We start from the raw sequence: 18,499 nt of genomic DNA, 5'->3' as shown, positions 1-18,499 counted from the left end.
TTTTCTTAAACAAATCATATGAGAATTATTATTCACAATAGACAAAATTGCAAAAATGTTCACTGTGGTATGCAAATTTTTTGGGTTTTAGTCCAAATTCCGAGTTTTTTTGGATCCACAGTCTGATTGGAGTGGTTTGTATATGAAATTGATCCCATGACTTAACTCCCGTTAAAAAAAAATCTGTTAATCCCCTCAAGTGCCTCACATGTGAGGGTAAATCCGTCATTTCATATGTAAGGGACCATTTTTGCATAACCATTTTTTGGCATAATTCATTTTAAAGATCCCCACCGTTGCTATCTTCTTCCCCAACCTTCCCCAACGTCTCTTTCTTCTACCCTTCTACTTCTTGAGCTCTGTTAGTGCTCTTGGGAATTTGTATTTCACCAGGAGGATTTCTGATACGAATCCGGTGAAGATCCGGCCGAAGTAATTCCAGATACTTAAAAGGGAAACGAATGATTTTAGGGTCTTTGTAGGATAACCTAAAGATTCGCCGATTTGACCTAAATTGTCTACTACGGTTAAGCTTGTTCCAAGCCCACAAAAAGTTGCAACAAATAGAATTAACATGTATGTGCTTAAAAGTGCTTGAAGAATACTGTAATCTTCTCCTCTTTTAGGTTTATTCAAGAACACATTCACAAAACAAGATGTTTTCGCTTTTGGTTTTGGATTTGGATTATCTAGTTCCAATGATGTGGGATTTATGGTTTGATGTTCATGATTCTGATTCATATTCTCGATTTTAACCTTGGAAACGTGAAAATATTCAGAGTAATAGTGAAAACGTCACAATATTCTGGCAATCGTCATCCCCATTATGAACAATGCTAGAAAAACCGAGACGCATAAGAAATGGTAGAAGATTCGGAGCTCATTCAGTTGTCTCACCAGGGTCATCGCTCGGATCGTGTATACAAACACCACAGAAATCGTCGCGGGGAGCCAGGCAATTAGCAGGATTAACGATTTCGAATCGTTCCCATAAATAGCCAAGTAGATTTGTGTCATGATGGCTCCACTTAATCCTGTGAAACCTTTCAACAATCCCAGAACAACTCCCATGCTTTCCGAAAAATTACAGACGGTTGTTGTCACACACCGAAAACCAGAACGGCGGAATCGTTCCAGGGTGCTCTAAGTCCAAGAAGTATCTGTCTACCGATTTCCTAAGAATACAAGCAGTTTGAAAGAATATCAACATAAAGTTGGTGAGTTCATAAGCATTTAGTTTTGGTGGAAAATGTTTCTTTGATCCTTTTGAAAAGTGTTCCTCAAGAAAATCCTATATTTTCTTATGAAAAGTATGCTTGAAAACCCATTCATTCCATGACTTCCAAATTCATACAAAATATGTACAATCCAAGGTGTCGTGGAATGAATATGAACATCCGTTAGTTACTTGTTAAACAATCCGTTTATGAAAGGCCGGGTTATCCCGGGAAAATCCTATATTTTCCCTAAAAGTAGGTTGTTGGTTATCCGTTGTTAAACGTAGTTTCCTTAAAAGAAAAACCCTGGTTACTCCCAGTGAGGTATATTAGCGTTATTACATAAATAAAACTAATAAATATGTGGTGAACTAAATCCTGAAGGTATTATTAATACCCTCTAATAATCAAATCGGTTATTACTTTGAGGTTAGTTCACTTGATTCATTATTACAAAAGTATAGGTGTTGAAGCGAAACGCTACCCAACTTTGCAGTCATCCACTTTAATAAGTGAGTGCATAGTTACTTTTAGCTTACACACACTCACACACACATACATATACATATAGAAAATATCTAGATGATTAAATGCTATGTTTGCCTATTATCTATATTATTTGATATCTGTGATAAAAGAATTATATGATTTTTACTTGATTTAATCATATATGTATTTTCAGTTTAATAAAAAACATGCCTTGTCTTAAAGGTATGGTGACAAACTAGCTTTAGGGACATAAGTGCTTAACTAGTTAAGGACTTGTGTGTAATATATATTCTTTTAAGAAAGGCTTTCATCCCTTCTTTGTTCTTTAGCTAGAAAAGACGTGACATGCATGGTTCTCTCTCAATTTTGTTCATCTTTGGAAGATTAAATCTCTTGCTTTTTTTTTCCTATTAAAGTTCATATTGGTTATGAACTTCAAGCTTAATCTTACAAGACTATCATCTTAAATCAAGTTGACAACTTGTTGGTGTCTCTAAAGTTCATCATTCTTCATCAACTTCCAAGTCTCTCATGATGATCCAAAGAACTACAAAGGTTGTAATTTCTTCATTCTTTCTTTAGTTGGTGTTTAATCTTTCTACACCTTGCAAGATGATCCTTGGTAGGTTTAACTTGTTTATGTTATTCAAAATGTATAAGTCTTCCGTTGCCTAATTCTTATGTTTATTAAACTAATTTTTGAATAAGAACCCAACAATTGGTATTAAGAGCCATCTTGCAAGTCCGGTTAGATTTTTTAATTTTTTGAAAATCTTAGTTTTTGGAGAACATGGATAACTTGGTTTTGTATAAAAACAAGTTCATACATATTTTCTATGACAACTTTATAATTGTTATTTTATGTGACAAAAGTTTTCATGCATCTTTTGTCATTTAAAATTGTATGTTGTTTAATGTGTATGTTGATATGTATGATATGCATAAACTAGCCAATGACCATTGTGTATGTTGTGTTGTTGTGTTGGTTGTTTTATAAAAATAGTTGTAATAATTTATTTATTCATATGGTATGTAATAAATTAAATAGATTAGTTTCCTTGGTTTCTTTTGTAAATAATAGATTAGTTGTTAGAAATAATTTATTTGTACAAAAATGTAACAATAAATGAAGTTGGAGCCATTTTTTGAAGACCAAAGAGCAATTTTCAAGTTTAACCACATGCTGAAAGTTAGTGATAGTTTCTGAAAAGTGTCACTAATGTTATTTATAGAGGGATGTTGGACTTTTAGTGACAATTGTTGAAATATTGCTTTCAAGAAGCCTTTCCAATCTTTTGCAAGAAAATGTTGTTTACTCAAGTGCGGGCTTCTACAACAACATTACAAGAAGATTTTTGGTCCCTTAAAGTCTCCCTTTAGGAATGGACTTCACATTTTTTGTGTTGGCTCACAAAAAATGTCATTAGTTGGTTATCTTTATGCACTTATAATTTTATGCATGTTTGTTGTTTATTTTATGCAATTATTATGTGTGGTTAATAAATTAGTTTTTTACATGCTAAAATAATTTTAGACAAAATAAACATCACATGGAGTTTGGTTTTCAAAATTTATAATGTAGACATAAGATGTAACAAGTTAGTTTTAAAGTAAAATCCGGTTTTATAAAAATGTTAATAGCATCAAATTTTGAAATACTCAAATATAAGTTTTTAAAATGGTGGTTTTTATAACTTATACAAGCTCTAAATATATAAGTAATAAAATGAAGTTTTATTAAAAATATAAATGGTTCAAATGCATTCAAACTTAATACCGGTTATTAAAATTGAATCACGTTAAAATTATATAAAAACTAGCTTTTTGTATAGAACCTTTAAAAGAGGCTTTTTTTTTTTTGAAAATTGGTACCATGGTTTATTATATGCATGTCATAGCCATGATATCATATGTTTTTTAAAACTAGAATTATAAAAAATATAAAAGACTCTTTTACAAACCTCAAATCTATGCAATCAATTTTAAAGAACACTCGCAAATCTCTTGTATGCACTAGTGAGATAAAGGATACATAACCGCTTAGTGTTATCTTTTGATGGTCGGGTGTCTTCGTGATTTCTATAACCAAGTTATAGGCCGATTACACAAGTTTTTCAAATTGGATGATTTAATCGGAAATCATTTGTGATAAAGGATACCTAATCAAGAGAGTTCTGAGGCATAAATGGGATCAAACATGTCTAATTAAATTTGTTATTAGCGGTCCCATAAATCTAGGAGTTATATAGTAAGTTATAATTGATAATCGATATCTATCGGGTTGAATTAAAGTGGATGGGATAAAGAATACCTAACTATTTATTTGTTTTGCAACTTGGATCCTAGACTTTGATAATTAATGTTTTTGGAAACTAAAAGGGTATTAATTAGTAAAGAGTTTAAATATTGAAAATACTTAATGAATTTTGTTAAAACTTTGTAGTTAAATAATCTATTTTCATTACCATGAAATTGTCATTTTCTTTAATGACTTAATGAAACAATAACATTCACTATATACAACTTCAATGAATGGTTTCGTGTCTTAAGAGACAATCTTGTGAGAAATATGAAATTGTATACACTTAAAGGTCCAAGTCCTAAACTATTTGATTTGAGCAATAAGCTTGAACATGATACCTAGTAAAAGCATCACTGTGATGCTAAAGACGTTTCTAACATCAAACTAGGAATAGTTGAAGGCCCAAAAGAATCACATTGAGTGATCTATGAGGCCCACGTTTTATAGACTGGACACCTTTAAGCCCAAGAAATCCAATAAGGCCCACATAGATGGATCTTGTTTCTATTGTGGAGAAACTGGACACTGGAAGAGGAACCGCTCCTCTTATCTGGAAAGAAAGTCTGGAAAAAACTAGTACTTAGGGCATCTACTAGATAGAACTCATACGTTTCATATAATACTTAGGTACTTGGTAGTTAAATGTTAATTTAATATTTTTAAATGTCTTGCAAATATTACAGAAGACTAACCAGTTGAGCACAATCACGTTGGAACTACACTCTCGGAGTCTAGTTTATTATGCTTGGAACATAATGTACTTGTAATATGAAACAATGCTTGTTTTGGAACAATGCATGTTTTAATTTAGATTGCCTAAACATATGTCTAAATTTAATTTATGAATGATTGATTATTTACTTAAATCGTTTTTCATAACGATCACCTTCATATTCAGAAATGATTAAAATTCTTTTTATGAGACTAGATCTCTTAATAAGAATTATAAAGTAAATATCAATGTTTTATAAATAACAAGTTATATATACAAAATACTTTTGACTTAAACTTGTTTTAAATCAAACTCATCTTTGATATTGTTATATTTATTATATAAATGACATTTACATATTCCAACTTCAAGAAAGGGATCCTTGAAGGAAAATAATATAGTTTATTTGACATATGTAAATCTTATTTATATATAAAAGATTCCTAATGATATTTTCACTAAGTAGTATAGAAAATAATAATTAAGGAACTATACAGTATGGTGTATGACTTTCTTTCTAGTGAATGTCTAAGATTTATCATAAGATACCAAATCAACTTATTAACAACTATAGTAGTTATAAATTATATTTTACATGTTAAAACATAATTGTGAAATCTTTGTTGAAGGTTTGAAATATAAAGTTTAGATACAAACTGGAAAGAACTATCTAAGGCCTTAGTGATAATAAAGAATGAATTAAATCTTACATGATATGATTTTGTTTCAAATCTGTAGAAATGTCCTCCTTTTATTTCCTTGGGATCACACCTAGAACACTATCAATTGTACCTTGAGTGCAAACACCAGTTAACTAGTAGATATAACATTTTCTTCATAAGATTTTGTATGGAAGGGCTCCATCCCTAAAGCTTTAAACCAAAAATCTACTAAATACATATTTGTATATAATACTCTAAATATGTTTTAGATTATTATAAGTAAATCCACTAAGAATAAGTTTTTCTTATTCCTATGATAGCTAACTTAGCAAAAAGCAAGCTTCTAATGACAAAGCAAGTGGGAGGTACATGGAGCTTGAAGTAGCTCAAGAACCATTACCTGATGTAGTAATAATTGGTACTAGTTTTAAAAAGGGATTGTTAAACATGAATAATAGCTATTCACAAACACAAATTGTTTTCTTTATTGGTAGAAATCATATATGACTTTGTGGAATCTCTTATTGATGAGATTTTCTTGATGGTTTCTAGTAAATCCATCAAATACCAAGATGCAATGTTAGATCTCGAATTTGATTAATGACTTAGAGTCATGAACATGAGATGTAATTCGTCTATGATAATCAAGTACGGTGTTGATTGAGATTTCTCTTTATAGCAAGGGTAGAAGTAGAAAGTGATTATTCTAGAAAGAATACACTACATGGATAACGATACAAATTTAAAGCAAGACTTGTTATAAAAGGATTTTCTCATACTCATGTCATTGACTATGGTATTTATCATACTCATGACATTGACTGTGATCAAACCTTTTTTTTTCACAAGTAGCTATGATTAGATCAACAGGGAAATTGTTTACTATAAATTCATATTCTTAATATGAGATATAGCAACTAGATTTCAAAAAAATACCGATTTTATTAATAGACATCTAGTAGAATATATCTATATAGATTAGCCTGGAGGTTTTCTTAATCCATGTTATCATAAAAAAAATGTGTAGAGCTTGAGATCCACTTGTGGATATAAAGCAAACATCTCAATGTTGCAATCATCATCTTTATCTATAACCATAAGGTATGCTTTTATATCAAAATGAATATAAGATGTGTGTTTACTAAGAACTAGTGGGAGCATAGTGACATTCCTAATCTTGTATGAATGAGACATACTGAATCATGAGAAATTACATTCTAACCATGACATACCCTTTCACTTTGACTCATAATGTGTTTCTAAAATGAAAGACTTAAGAATGAGAAGATACATTCTTGGAATGTAAAATCTATCTGGATAGATTGAAATTAATGTTAAAAATTTATATACTTATGCATATATTGACAGCATCTTGAAAGAGATCAAGATAGAAGATTCCTTTGGAGGAACCTTCACATTGTACATTGAACTGAATTTGATCAAGCCTCAAAAACTATTGGATTGGTTGTCTAAGACCATAAATATAATTGGTATAAACTTGAATTGATATCTAACATCCCCCTCTGACACCTATCACAATATTGTTCGCTTTGGGCTCCCGACATGAAAACTTCCTAGGTGGTCACCCATCCTTGGATTGCTCTCACTCGGGCATGCTAAACTGTAGAGTTCTTATAGGATCTGTTGCCCTCACGAATTTAAAACGCGTTGTGACAAGAAAGGTATCCATACCCCTTGTAAGGAAATGTTTTTTCCTCATAGGATTAGGTGCAACCCACATTCACCCCCCTGCATTATAGGGTTCGACGTCCCCGTCGAACACGTCGACCCGTGCCCCAACTCTGATACCATTTGTAACATCCCCTCTAACACATATCACAATATTGTCCGCTTTGGGCTCCCGACACGAAAACTTCCCAGGGGTCACCCATCCCTGGATTGCTCTCGCTCGGGCACGCTTAATTGCGGAGTTCATGTGGGATCTGCTGCCCTCCGGGATTTCGAACACATTGTGACAAGAAAGGTATCCACACCCTGTTGGGGTTCGAAGGTTGTGAGATGTCGAAATTATCTTTGTTACTTGTAATGTAGAATTTGGATTGTATTTTATTTTAAGGACTACTTTGTAACGAAGCTTAAATGTCGACTGTCCTTATATGTTTTGTGCTTTCAGTTTTCCCTATAAATATGGGAAGGATACTTTTAGAGGTTAAGAACCTTATCCTGATTGTAATCATCTCTCTTTTCCTGTTGTATTCAACTGATCAAGCAATATAACGTGCCAAAAAAATTATATTTAGATCTGGTGTTCTAAATCATTTCATACTTTGATTTTATTTGATTACTCGATTCAATTGGAACTACAATTGGTATCAGAGTAGGAATCAAACTGTTTTGATTTGATTTTCTTATGTCTCAAAAGCTTTTTGAATCTCATTCTAGATTCAAAAGTTTTCGCACTTTTGATCTTGAAAATCCTTGTTGATCTTCAGTTCTGATTTGATTATGCATTTCGATTGACAAATTGAGTGTTTGGTGTTCATTTGCTTTTGATTCATCTTGTTAATCTCAAATTTGTTACACTTTTCTCTGAAATCGTCAGTACATCAATGGCTAATTTCAAAATGAATACCATGACTTCTTTCTCTCATTTGCTAGGGTCTTCAAAAAAAGATTCCTATGCTTATTCCAGAGTATTACGATCAATGGGCGGATCGAATGGAGGATTATTTGAATGAACTCGATGAAGAGCTATGTAAGTGCATTGCTGATGATGTTTATCCATCTCCATATGTTCAAAGCATTGGTAATTTTGCATCAACTCAAAGTGTTACTGAACAAACTGAAAGGTTACAAAAGATTGAGAAAAGATGCATGAGAGCTTCATGGTGCTCTTCCTCCTATGGTGTATAATTACGTTCAAACCTGCAAAACCTCAAAACAAATCTGGAATACACTGAAGAAAAAGTACCAAGGTAGTGAGAAGACCAAAATTAGTTCAGTCAAGCAATGTCTGATTGAATTAAGGGATGGAATTACTAGGTCTGCTATGGAATACAACCTTACTTTCACAATAGGGCTTCTCAAGGAGTGGAGGAATGTAAGCTTAATGATGAAGACACAACAAAGCTTCGATTATTTGACTCTTAATGATCATTACAACCTGCTAAAAGCTCACGAAGCTGAAGTGAATGAAATAGCTGAAGAGTTAAAGATCAATCTGGGAGGTCCATTAGCATTGGCTTCGAAGGTATCGAGAAGAGTAGGTGAGATGGAAGCTACTGAAAAAGGAAAGCTCTGAAGACAAAGGTCTTATCGTCAACTTTGATGACGAAGCAGTTGCTTTTTACTCGAACAACAAAGTAAAGAAGTTTTATAAGAAACCATTCGATGCTAAGTCGAAAGCTGGTGAAATGAAAGGAAGTAACACTGGGAAAGTTAGTGATGAGAAGACATTTGAGAAGAAAGAGGTTAAGGGTGAAGATTTGAAACAAGAAAAAAAGATAAAGGGTGATCCGGGAATTGATTGTCACTACTGTCATGGAGCAAATCACATGACCAATGACTGCATGCTGAAGAAGAAAGAAGAAAAGAAGAATATGGTTAAGGATGAGGCATACTATTCTGAAAGGCTGGAAGAAGTGAGGGAAAAATCGAAAGGGATGTCACTGGTAGCGAGAGGAGAAGATGAGGATGAGGGAAAATACCAAATATGGTCTTCAGGCTCGGATGAAGAAGAAATGAGGAATCCAACGCATGGAGCCATGTTTGCAAGGTATGAGGAGGATGAAGAACAGAAAATCACTTGGTAGTTACTTTGTTTCGACATCAGGGGACAATGCACCAATGATTTCGAAGGTACGTTCTCTACTTCAATCCTTTAATATTTCTTCAAGTACTTATAATTCTATGTTAACTAAGTTTGATGTTGTTGTTACTTATGTTAATAATCTAGGGATTTCTGCTAGTAATGAGGCTAAAAAATCTAGTACTCGGTTACTAGAAACCCAAAGGATGTTGGAGGTGAAGAAGGCTAAAATAGACCATCTAGAGTTGCAAATAATGAACATCATGATTGATAGATATAGTTTGAATGCAGATAATAGGATTTTATAAAAACAAAGGAATATTTACCTTAATTCTTCTAAAAGACTCTATTATAAATTAACTGAATTGCATCACTCTAGTGACATAAGTAAATAACAACATAGGAAGATTCTAGCATTCTTATCTTTCGAAAAGGAAAAACTAGATGCAACTTGTTATGATTGTGAGATGACTATTTCTGATTTTGATAAAGTCCGCGATAATAGATATCCCTATGGAATAGTGAAAATATATGAACATCTAGATGCTAATGATCTTGTTGATATAGTTAATAAGACTTTGACTGTAAATGAACAAATCAAGATTTTGAAAATGACTGAGAATTCGACTTCTGACTCCCAAAACAACTTTGCTGATATCGAAGATGACAATATCAGTGAAATTGAAGCAGAGGAAGTTGTTGACTGTTCTCAGTTATCTGTCATTAATGTCAAATCATTAGCTAAGGGTAAAGAAAAATGTCATGATTTGAATATTAAAGTTGACAAACACCAACCCTCTACTTCGAAAGTTTTTGACCCTGACCATGTGACTATCGAAGATAGTCAGACTGATAGTGACGATGATGACGATGTTTTGAAGGAAACAATTGATTCAAATGTTTCAAAAGAAACTAAAATTCCTCTAATTGTTGAAGATAAGGTGTATGAAGAATCAAAGAAATTTGACACAATTATGAAAGAAAAAGGTTCACATTATCTTGAACCTAATTCTGTGGTTTATCCAAACTTCAAGTGCACTGATAAGGTTGTCTTTCCAAACCAAATTTTCATCAAAAAGGGTTTTTCTCAAATCAAAGCACCATTGAGAACTATCTTACCAAAAACTCATACACTTTTCAAAGACAAAAGCCAAGTTGAACTTGGGTGGTTAAAACTGAAATGTCATAAGTTGAAAAACAAATAAACGTTAAAGTTTCTGAAAAACCAATTGAAAAAGTTCAAAGTCAAAAAGAAAATATTCAAAAGATTTCACAAGAAAATGGGATTTCAATGAATAAAGCACGAAATAAGGCTTATCGGAATACTTATGTGTCTAAAAAGAAACAACAAAGTTTTTCTTCCAAAAAGTCTAAAAAGAAAAAGTCTGGATCGTTTAAGACTAGATCCCAAAATCCATCTTTTGGTGAAAAGAAATAGATGTCAAAATCTTCAAAATCACAAAAAGATTTTTCTAAAGAAAAGGAACATGTTTCGAAACCAAACCAAAAATCTAATGTTCAAACTTCTTATCATGCGAATTATGTGAAAAGTCAACAAAAAGGTTTTGTTAAGCATTCTAACAATCAAAGATTTTCACAAAATAATTTTCAAAGAAGTGATTTTCGATCAAATAAAGAAAGAATTTATCATCATGTTCCTTATCAAAATCAATTTTCAAATTCACAAACAGTTTTTCCAAAGAAGAACGTTGGTTATCAAAACATATTTCAAAATCATTATAATCCTCATGTTTCGACAAAAAATCCAACAAGACACTTTGAGAAATTCAAAGGTCAAGGGAGTAGAAATGAATCTTTCAAGCCCGATCAACCTCATTTTCAAAACCCACCTTTGAAATAAACTGCAAAAGCTTCATTTGTTAAAGGAAAAACAGATGTGCAAAATATCAATCATTGGTTGGAAGGAAATGGAAAGCCTTTTTTGAATCTGGGAAATTCTCTTAAGAACAGATTAAGGGTGCATATGAGAAGTATCTAAATGAATTATCAAATGGAAGTTCTTCTTTAAAAGAATCGAATCCTTCTGTTCAAAAATGGAGAGAAATTTCGACAAAAAAAGTCAATAAGAAAGAACCTAAGAATAATGAGGTGCATGTTGATGTTGAAATTAAATCTTCGAATGATTTCATTTCGATACCCTTAAATAATGATGTGGACATAATTGAAAGTGTCAAAACAAAAGTTCGAAACTAGCTAATTGGATCTTCGATACATCAAGCTTTTTATTCTAATAACCAAGGACCCAAACAGCCTTGGGGACCTAAATTCTTTAAATGATTGCATGTTTTGTGTAAAGAGAAAGACGATGACAAATGGTATATTGACAGTGGTTGCTCTCGTGACATGACCGGGAAGAAGGAAAACCTGAGAGATTTTCGAAGTCTGGAAAATGTTGGTGTTGTGAAATTTGGAAATAATAACAAGTGCCAATTCAAAGGTTATGGGAAGGTGACCAATGAGAAGTTTACAGTCAACAGAGTTGCTAATGTAAAAGGTCTTCAATACAATTTGATCAGTGTTTTGCAACTTATTGTGGTCACTATCAATCAAGTTGTTTTAGTGAAGAAGGAAGTGTCATATCCAACATCGACACAAAAGAAGTTCTTCTTATATCAAAACGAAAAGGAGATATGTTTACACTTGACATCAAACCCATTGTTGGTGTTCCTTCTGTTTGTTTACTTTCAAAGGCTTCCTCTGATATAGTTGGTTGTGGCATCAAAGATCGTCACATTTGAATTTTAAAAATCTGAACAAATTGGTGGTAAAAGATCTTGTTCGAGGTTTGCCTATGTTAAAATTCGATAATGATTCTCTTTGTGCAACTTGCGAAAAAGGAAAACAACATTGACAAGGTCATCCGATTGTGATTGATTCAAAGATCATCGAACCTTTAGAAATTCTTCATATTGACCTTTATGGTCCTTCGACAGTTGAAACACTCAACAAGAAGAGGTACATTATGGTTATTATTGATGATTTTTCCAGGTTTACTTGGGTATATTTTCTTTGTTTGAAATCAGAAACAGCCCAAGCGATGATCGATTTTATTAAACATATCGACTTAAGTTTGAAGAAAAAGGTTTGCAAAATCAAGAGTGATAATGTATCTAAATTCAAGAACAATGTTCTCGACTCCTTTTTGCTGACAAAGGAATTTCGCACAACTTCTCTTCTCCTTATACACCTCAACAGAATGGTGTTGTCGAAAGGAGAAATCATTCACTATATGAAGCAACATGAACGATGTTGACATATGCGAATCTTCCATAATATCTCTGGGCTGAAGCTGTTTCAACAACTTGCTTTACTCAAAATCGGTCTTTCATTCATAGAAGATTCGATATCACCCCTTATGAAATCATTAACAATCAGAAACCAATTGTAAAATTTTTCCATGTTTTTGGTTGCAGGTGCTTCATTATGAATCTTAAGGATAATCTTTCAAAATTTCAGTCGAAGACTGATGAAGGAATATTCTTAGGTTATTCTCATAATTTGTGGCATACAGGGTGCTCAACAAGCGAACAAGGAAGATCGAAGAAACTTTTAATTTCACATTTAATGATCACCATTTCAAAAATGTTGAAAAATGTTTTCCATAACAACCAATCATTAATGAATCAAATAATGAATCTGAAAGTATTAATTCATTCGATGTTGATTATGATTTCATTTTTGGTAGTCCTGATAGGGCTATTGATGTTGAAATTCATGCTGAGGATAATCGAATTCCGGAAGCATCAAAACACTCTACTAATTCGATAGTGATAGAACAAATTGATGATTTACACTTGACAACAAATTCTAAAGATAATGAAAAAAGTCTGCCAGTTTTACAAACTGATCAAGTGGAGGGGGAGCACTTGAATTCGACTACTCCTGTTGAGGGGGAGCATACTTTTGAGGGGGATAATGGGAGAATGAATGCTGACGTCGAGGGGGAGAATCAAGAAGATAATTTTGTTAAGGGGGAGCAAAATGATAATCAAACGAATATTTCAAATAATCAACACAAATTTTTTCATGATTCGATTGATAATGTGTCAATTGCAGGATCAGAGAATAATGAAACATTCAAAGATGCACCGTTGGACTTTGATCCTACATATCCTCTGATGGATAGATGGACTCGAAATCATCCACATTAACAAATTCTTGGTGATCCACATGCTGGATTATTAACGACCGCTCAGATTCATGCAAAGAATGAGGTACTCACTACTCACCAGGAATTTTGCATGTTCAATGTTTTTATTTCGAAAACTGAACCGAAAACAATCAAGATTGCAATGGCAGATCCTGATTGGATTGTTTCTATGCAATCTGAGTTGGCTGAATTTGAAAGAAATAAAGTTTGGTGTCTACTTCCTAAACCAAAATACATGTCAGTGATAGGATTAAAATGGATTTTTAAAAATAAAATTGATAAAGAAGGTAATGTTGTTCGAAACAAATCTAGGCTTGTAGTTAAAGGTTATTCGCAACAAGAAGGTATAGACTATGAGGAAACCTTTGCCCCTGTCGCAAGACTCGAGGCAGCTCGAACATTTTTGGCCTTTGCAGCACAGAATGTTTTTGATGTCTACCAGATGGATGTTAAGTGTGTGTTTCTCAACGGTGAACTCGAAGAGACAGTGTATGTTGAACAACCTCCAACTTTTATTAACGGAAAATATCCTGATCATTGTTATATCTTAGACAAGGTTGTTTATGGGTTAAAACAAACACCAAGATCCTGGTATGCAACTCTTACCAATTTTTTAAGGCAATTGAAATTTAAACAAGGATCAGTTGATCCCAATATCTTTCGAAAGAAAGTTGGGGATCATCTTATGCTTGTTCAAATTTATGTCGATGATATTATTTTTGGCTCTACTGACTCTATTTTGTCAAGAGAATTCGAAAATTTGATGAAAAGTCAGTTTGAGATGAGTATGATGGGGAAGATAAATAATTTTCTAGGATTAAATATTCGTCAGAGAAGAGAAGGCATATTTATCAATAAAAAGAATTACACAAGAAATCTGTTGGAAAAGTTTGGAATGACGAATAGCACAAAGCTGAGAGTACCAATGGTAGTTGGAACAATACTTAATCCTTCGTTGGATCAACCAGCTGTTGATCTTACATTATATCGAAGCATGATAGGTTCATTACTTTACCTTACGACAAGTCGGCTTGATATTATGTTTTCTGTGTGCAATTGTTCTAGGTACCAATCAAATCCCAGGGAACCACATCCGACTGCAGTAAAGAACATATTTTGTTATCTTAAAGTAACAACTTCGTTAGGATTGTGGTATCCTTCGAAGTCATGCTTTTTCATACAAGCATTCTCAAATGCTGATTTAGGAGGGTGTAATCTTGATTGAAAAAGAACAAATGATGTATGTCAACTACTGGATGGGAAGTTAGTAAGCTGGCAATCGAAAAATCAAACACGTGTGTCGATTTCCACAGCATAAGCAGAATATGTTGCTGCTGTAGCTTGCGCTTCACAAATCATATGGATACAAATTCATCTGTGTGATTATGTAATCAACATGAAGAAAATTATGTTGTATTGTGACTCACAAAGTGCCATTCGCATCTGCCATAACCCTGTGCAACATTTGAAAACCAAACGCATTGCTCTTCATTACCATTTTATAAAAGATCATGTTGAAGATGGAAACATAGAAGTTCATTTTGTAAAGACTACTGATCAGCTTGTTGATATCTTTACCAAACCATTGTATGAAAAATCGTTTGTAAGAATTCTAAATGGCTTAGGAATGATAAACTTGAATTCTGTTCCTAGTCCGCTTTCGTTAGAATGACAAGCCAAAGTGTCGAAAGGATGTCGATTCAGCGGTTACTGTTCATAGTCAACGTTTCGACATGCTTCACTTTCGACATCATGCTCACTGGTTTGACAAAAATATTTGTTACTTTTCTATGTTTCAAATTTTCGTTAGTCAGGGACAAATTTTTTTTGTTGACTATTATTTTCGTTATCAAAAATCAAAAACAACCAAAAAGATTTTCATTTTTGTATTTCATTTTCAAAAACCAAAAACAATAAAAAGATTTTCATTCTTGTGTTTCTTTTTCAAATATCAAAAATACCAAAAATATTTTTCGTTATTTTTTTTATTTTCATTCAAAAACTTAAAAATCCAAAAAAAGAAAAATAATCTTTTCTTGAGTAGGTATTAACGAAGATTTTTGGTGGTTCATGCTTGCTGCTTAAGGGAAAGGTATACTTTCGAAACTATGTCCTAGTTAGGATGTCCCTAGAAGCATGCTGCAACATGTTGACCCAAGCCTCCACGTCTCAATGGGTTTCGAAGCCTTAATGAATCTCTCATTTTAAGGATTCTTCCCAATTAGGCTATATTCCCATTAGTCATTGAGCTAACATACTCTACTCAACTAAGTTTAGAGTTTTCTGCTTGGTCAATGTATAGCAATGGTACATTTGAATCCTTAAACCAATCATTTTCATCCTAAAGTTCTTTCACGATCAGACACTATGACATATGTCCAAGAGATTTCTGGTAAAGACCAATCAGGATCTAGACATATCAAAACTCTATGTTTATGATCTGACATCATGAGACTGTGATGTAAGTGAAACCCAAACTTTCAAACCATAAGGAATTGATGGGGAACTTTGTTCCAGATTTTAACGAAACTTTTGTTTTAGTACCAAATTTCGATACTTCAAATCATATTCTGTCTATTTGCGTGGTCTTGCTAAAATGTTTGAAACCCACGACATTTTTACCAAACAAGATCCAAATACACTTTTGTTTTGTGGAATATGATTTATGTGTAAGTATCTAACTGATTCTTCGTTACTTCAAATAGTATTCCAAGCCATACTTGTCCCTGACTACACTGGTCAAACAAGTGATTTCGTTTACAATGTATCACTCTTATGTTTAGATGTGATATGTAACGAAATCTCAAACCAACCAATGTAGCCATATAAAAAGATGTCCTTCGATACTTCTCTACAAGTATTCGATTGTACTTTACGGGAAACCATACAAGATATTGATTATCGCTCTTGATAATTAACGAAGACATCTTTGCCTGGGATTTAACTATTTTCATGTCGAAACTTTTATTTTCGAAATCACATATCCAAATTTTCTTATCTTGCTTCTTATCTATTTCTTTGGTACACCTTGCACTCACGAAATCCTTGAGGTTCTGAGTAATACCAACTCATGCTGATGATTTCGCAAGTCTGGAATATGACTTCGCTTTAAAACCCCAAAGTGAAAGAGCCCAACCACCATGCTGAAGGTTTTTGATACTTATCCACTGGGTACTTTAGAAATGACGTTTGATGTGACAGTTTGGTTACTGTGTGCTTTTCTAGGGTAAAGTGCTCATCACTTTTTCCTAACATGTCGTGCTTTACGGCTACGGGTACAACTTTCAAGGAACATGTGGCAAGGTTATTAATGCTAACCATTTGGGATTCAAATTGTGGTTACATATAAAAGGGGATTTGGGGATTCATTCCAATTTTACGCTCACAAATTATTCTCAAAAGATTTTTGCTATTATACTCTATATTTCTTCAAGTTCTTTTCATAACCCTAATCATGGCTGCTCATCAATCGCAAACCACAGCCAATGTCTTTTCTCAGCCACTAATGAAGATTCAAAGCACAAATTACCAAGTTCAAGGCGATGAAAGTGTTTATCCAGAAGAATTATAGATACTTGTCGTGGCCCTCAAGAGTTCTGCGTTGTCTACTGCTATGTTCAACTCTTTTGTTGTTCCTCTTTCGTGGTTATCTTTTCCTAGTTCTACCGCAACATACAACAAAATCATGATGATTATTACCTTTCAATTGATGAATGAGAAGAAGTTTAGGTTGTCCAATAAGTTATTCACACAAATTTTGAACATCCCTAATTCTGAACCGTTCTACAAAGTTATGAATGAACAAGTGATTTGCATGTTCAATGAGATGGGTTATCAACCTACTCTCACCAAGATTAGTGAGTTAAATAAATATGGGTTGCCATGTCTTTGGAACTTTCTCTTTGGAGTCTATCTTCGATGCTTGATAGGTCGAAATGTAGGATTAGATAAAGCACGGTTGGAAGTGTACGAAATGGTAGCTGGCATTTACTATGACTTACAAGTTGATCATGCTACTCAACTGTGGGATGAATTTGTTAAAGTATTGGGAATACTAATGCTAAGGGTGGGATTTCATGTGATAGGTACTGGAGTCTTATTCTTCAGTTCGTGTATGAAAAAGAGGGTATTCAAATCCTTGAAAACGAAGAAACAGCTGGATTTGCTTTATATCAGTTTCCTAAAACTGTTAAAGATGATGCTGAAAATTTTCCAAGCATTGCTAGAATTCCAGATGCAATGCTTCGAAAGGTTGATCCTGTGAATCCTGTCTTGGTGAATTACTTAACAACGATCAATCCGAATGTTGAAACTGGGGTATTATTCACAAAGACAACTTAAGGTCCTTCCAAGAAAAGAAGAGGATTTAAGAAGGAAGCTCAGCCAAGTCCTTCGAAAGTTTGTCCGGTGGCAAAGGAGGCGAGATCTCCAAAGAAGGTCACTGTTAAAGTAAAGGCTTCGAAGAAAACCTCAACGCCCGTTGTTGCTGAAAATGTTGATCCTTTGAAGGATGTGGTACCTTCGAAGACTGGTGTTCTCAAATGACTCAAGAAAATGTCTCATAAGCCTCGCCATTCTCCTGAAAGTTCTGGAAGTTTTTCACCTTCCTTTGTCATAATACCACATATTGGTCGAAAGGATGTTCTCATTCGTGAAATACCCGTCCCTGTTTCACCACAAACGAATAAAAGGAGAGTAAAAGATATGGCAAAGAAGATCTTAAAGAAACAAAGGAAGTAGAGGAAATTGGTGTTGCAAGAAGATTCAAATGACGAAGAAGTGGTACCTGAAACACCACTTGCACATAAAATACTAGGTTGTTCTTCACCTGTGAGGGATTCTCCAGTTAATTTGAATTTTGAGGAGACTGGAAATCATGATATCACTATGAAAACTTCTACAGTGGACACAACCATCAATCACGGTGAACAACCAAAGATTTCGAATCCTGAACAGATAACAGTCATACCACTCGAGGTTTTGAATACCGTATCATTTCGTGAGGAGGTTCGAAGCTCTGGCATCATTGCAAACATATCTGATATGGGTGCAAATGTCAACAAGGGTGATGGAGTTTCGAAACATGAAGCCCAAGGTAACCCTTCTCTTGTTGTATCATCTACTTTCAAAACCTCCAATATTGATACTTTAATTTCGTTACCACCATTCATTGTTCC

The 18,499-nt window shown here is 33.5% G+C and overlaps 1 protein-coding gene across 1 annotated transcript; it reads right to left on the bottom strand.

Moving 5' to 3' along the window:
- Window positions 1–345: 345 nt before the first annotated feature.
- LOC111895143 (uncharacterized) lies at window positions 346–7,978 on the bottom strand. Its single transcript, XM_023891239.1, has 3 exons — window positions 7,925–7,978; window positions 811–1,143; window positions 346–756 (listed from the first exon to the last, which is right to left on the bottom strand). Exons 1-3 carry the CDS (start codon window positions 7,976–7,978, stop codon window positions 346–348), a joined length of 798 nt encoding a protein of 265 aa, XP_023747007.1.
- Window positions 7,979–18,499: the final 10,521 nt, after the last annotated feature.

This window comes from Lactuca sativa, chromosome 5 (assembly GCF_002870075.4).
Source record: "Lactuca sativa cultivar Salinas chromosome 5, Lsat_Salinas_v11, whole genome shotgun sequence".
NCBI classification, from domain to species: Eukaryota; Viridiplantae; Streptophyta; class Magnoliopsida; order Asterales; family Asteraceae; genus Lactuca; species Lactuca sativa.
Note: the sequence above shows the minus strand (reverse complement) of the source record. Positions and strands in the feature narration are given on the sequence as shown.

What these genes read in the sequence shown, in the direction of transcription:
- LOC111895143 (XM_023891239.1), bottom strand. Translation starts at nt 7,978, where the DNA reads ATGGTATTCATTTTGAAATTAGCCATTGATGTACTGACGATTTCAGAG. An exon ending in TGACGATTTCAGAGAAAAGT is followed by an intron (nt 1,144 to 7,924) that starts GTAACAAATTTG and finishes TCTTGGACTTAG; the next exon opens with AGCACCCTGGAACGATTCCG. An exon ending in TCATAATGGGGATGACGATT is followed by an intron (nt 757 to 810) that starts GCCAGAATATTG and finishes CACGTTTCCAAG; the next exon opens with GTTAAAATCGAGAATATGAA.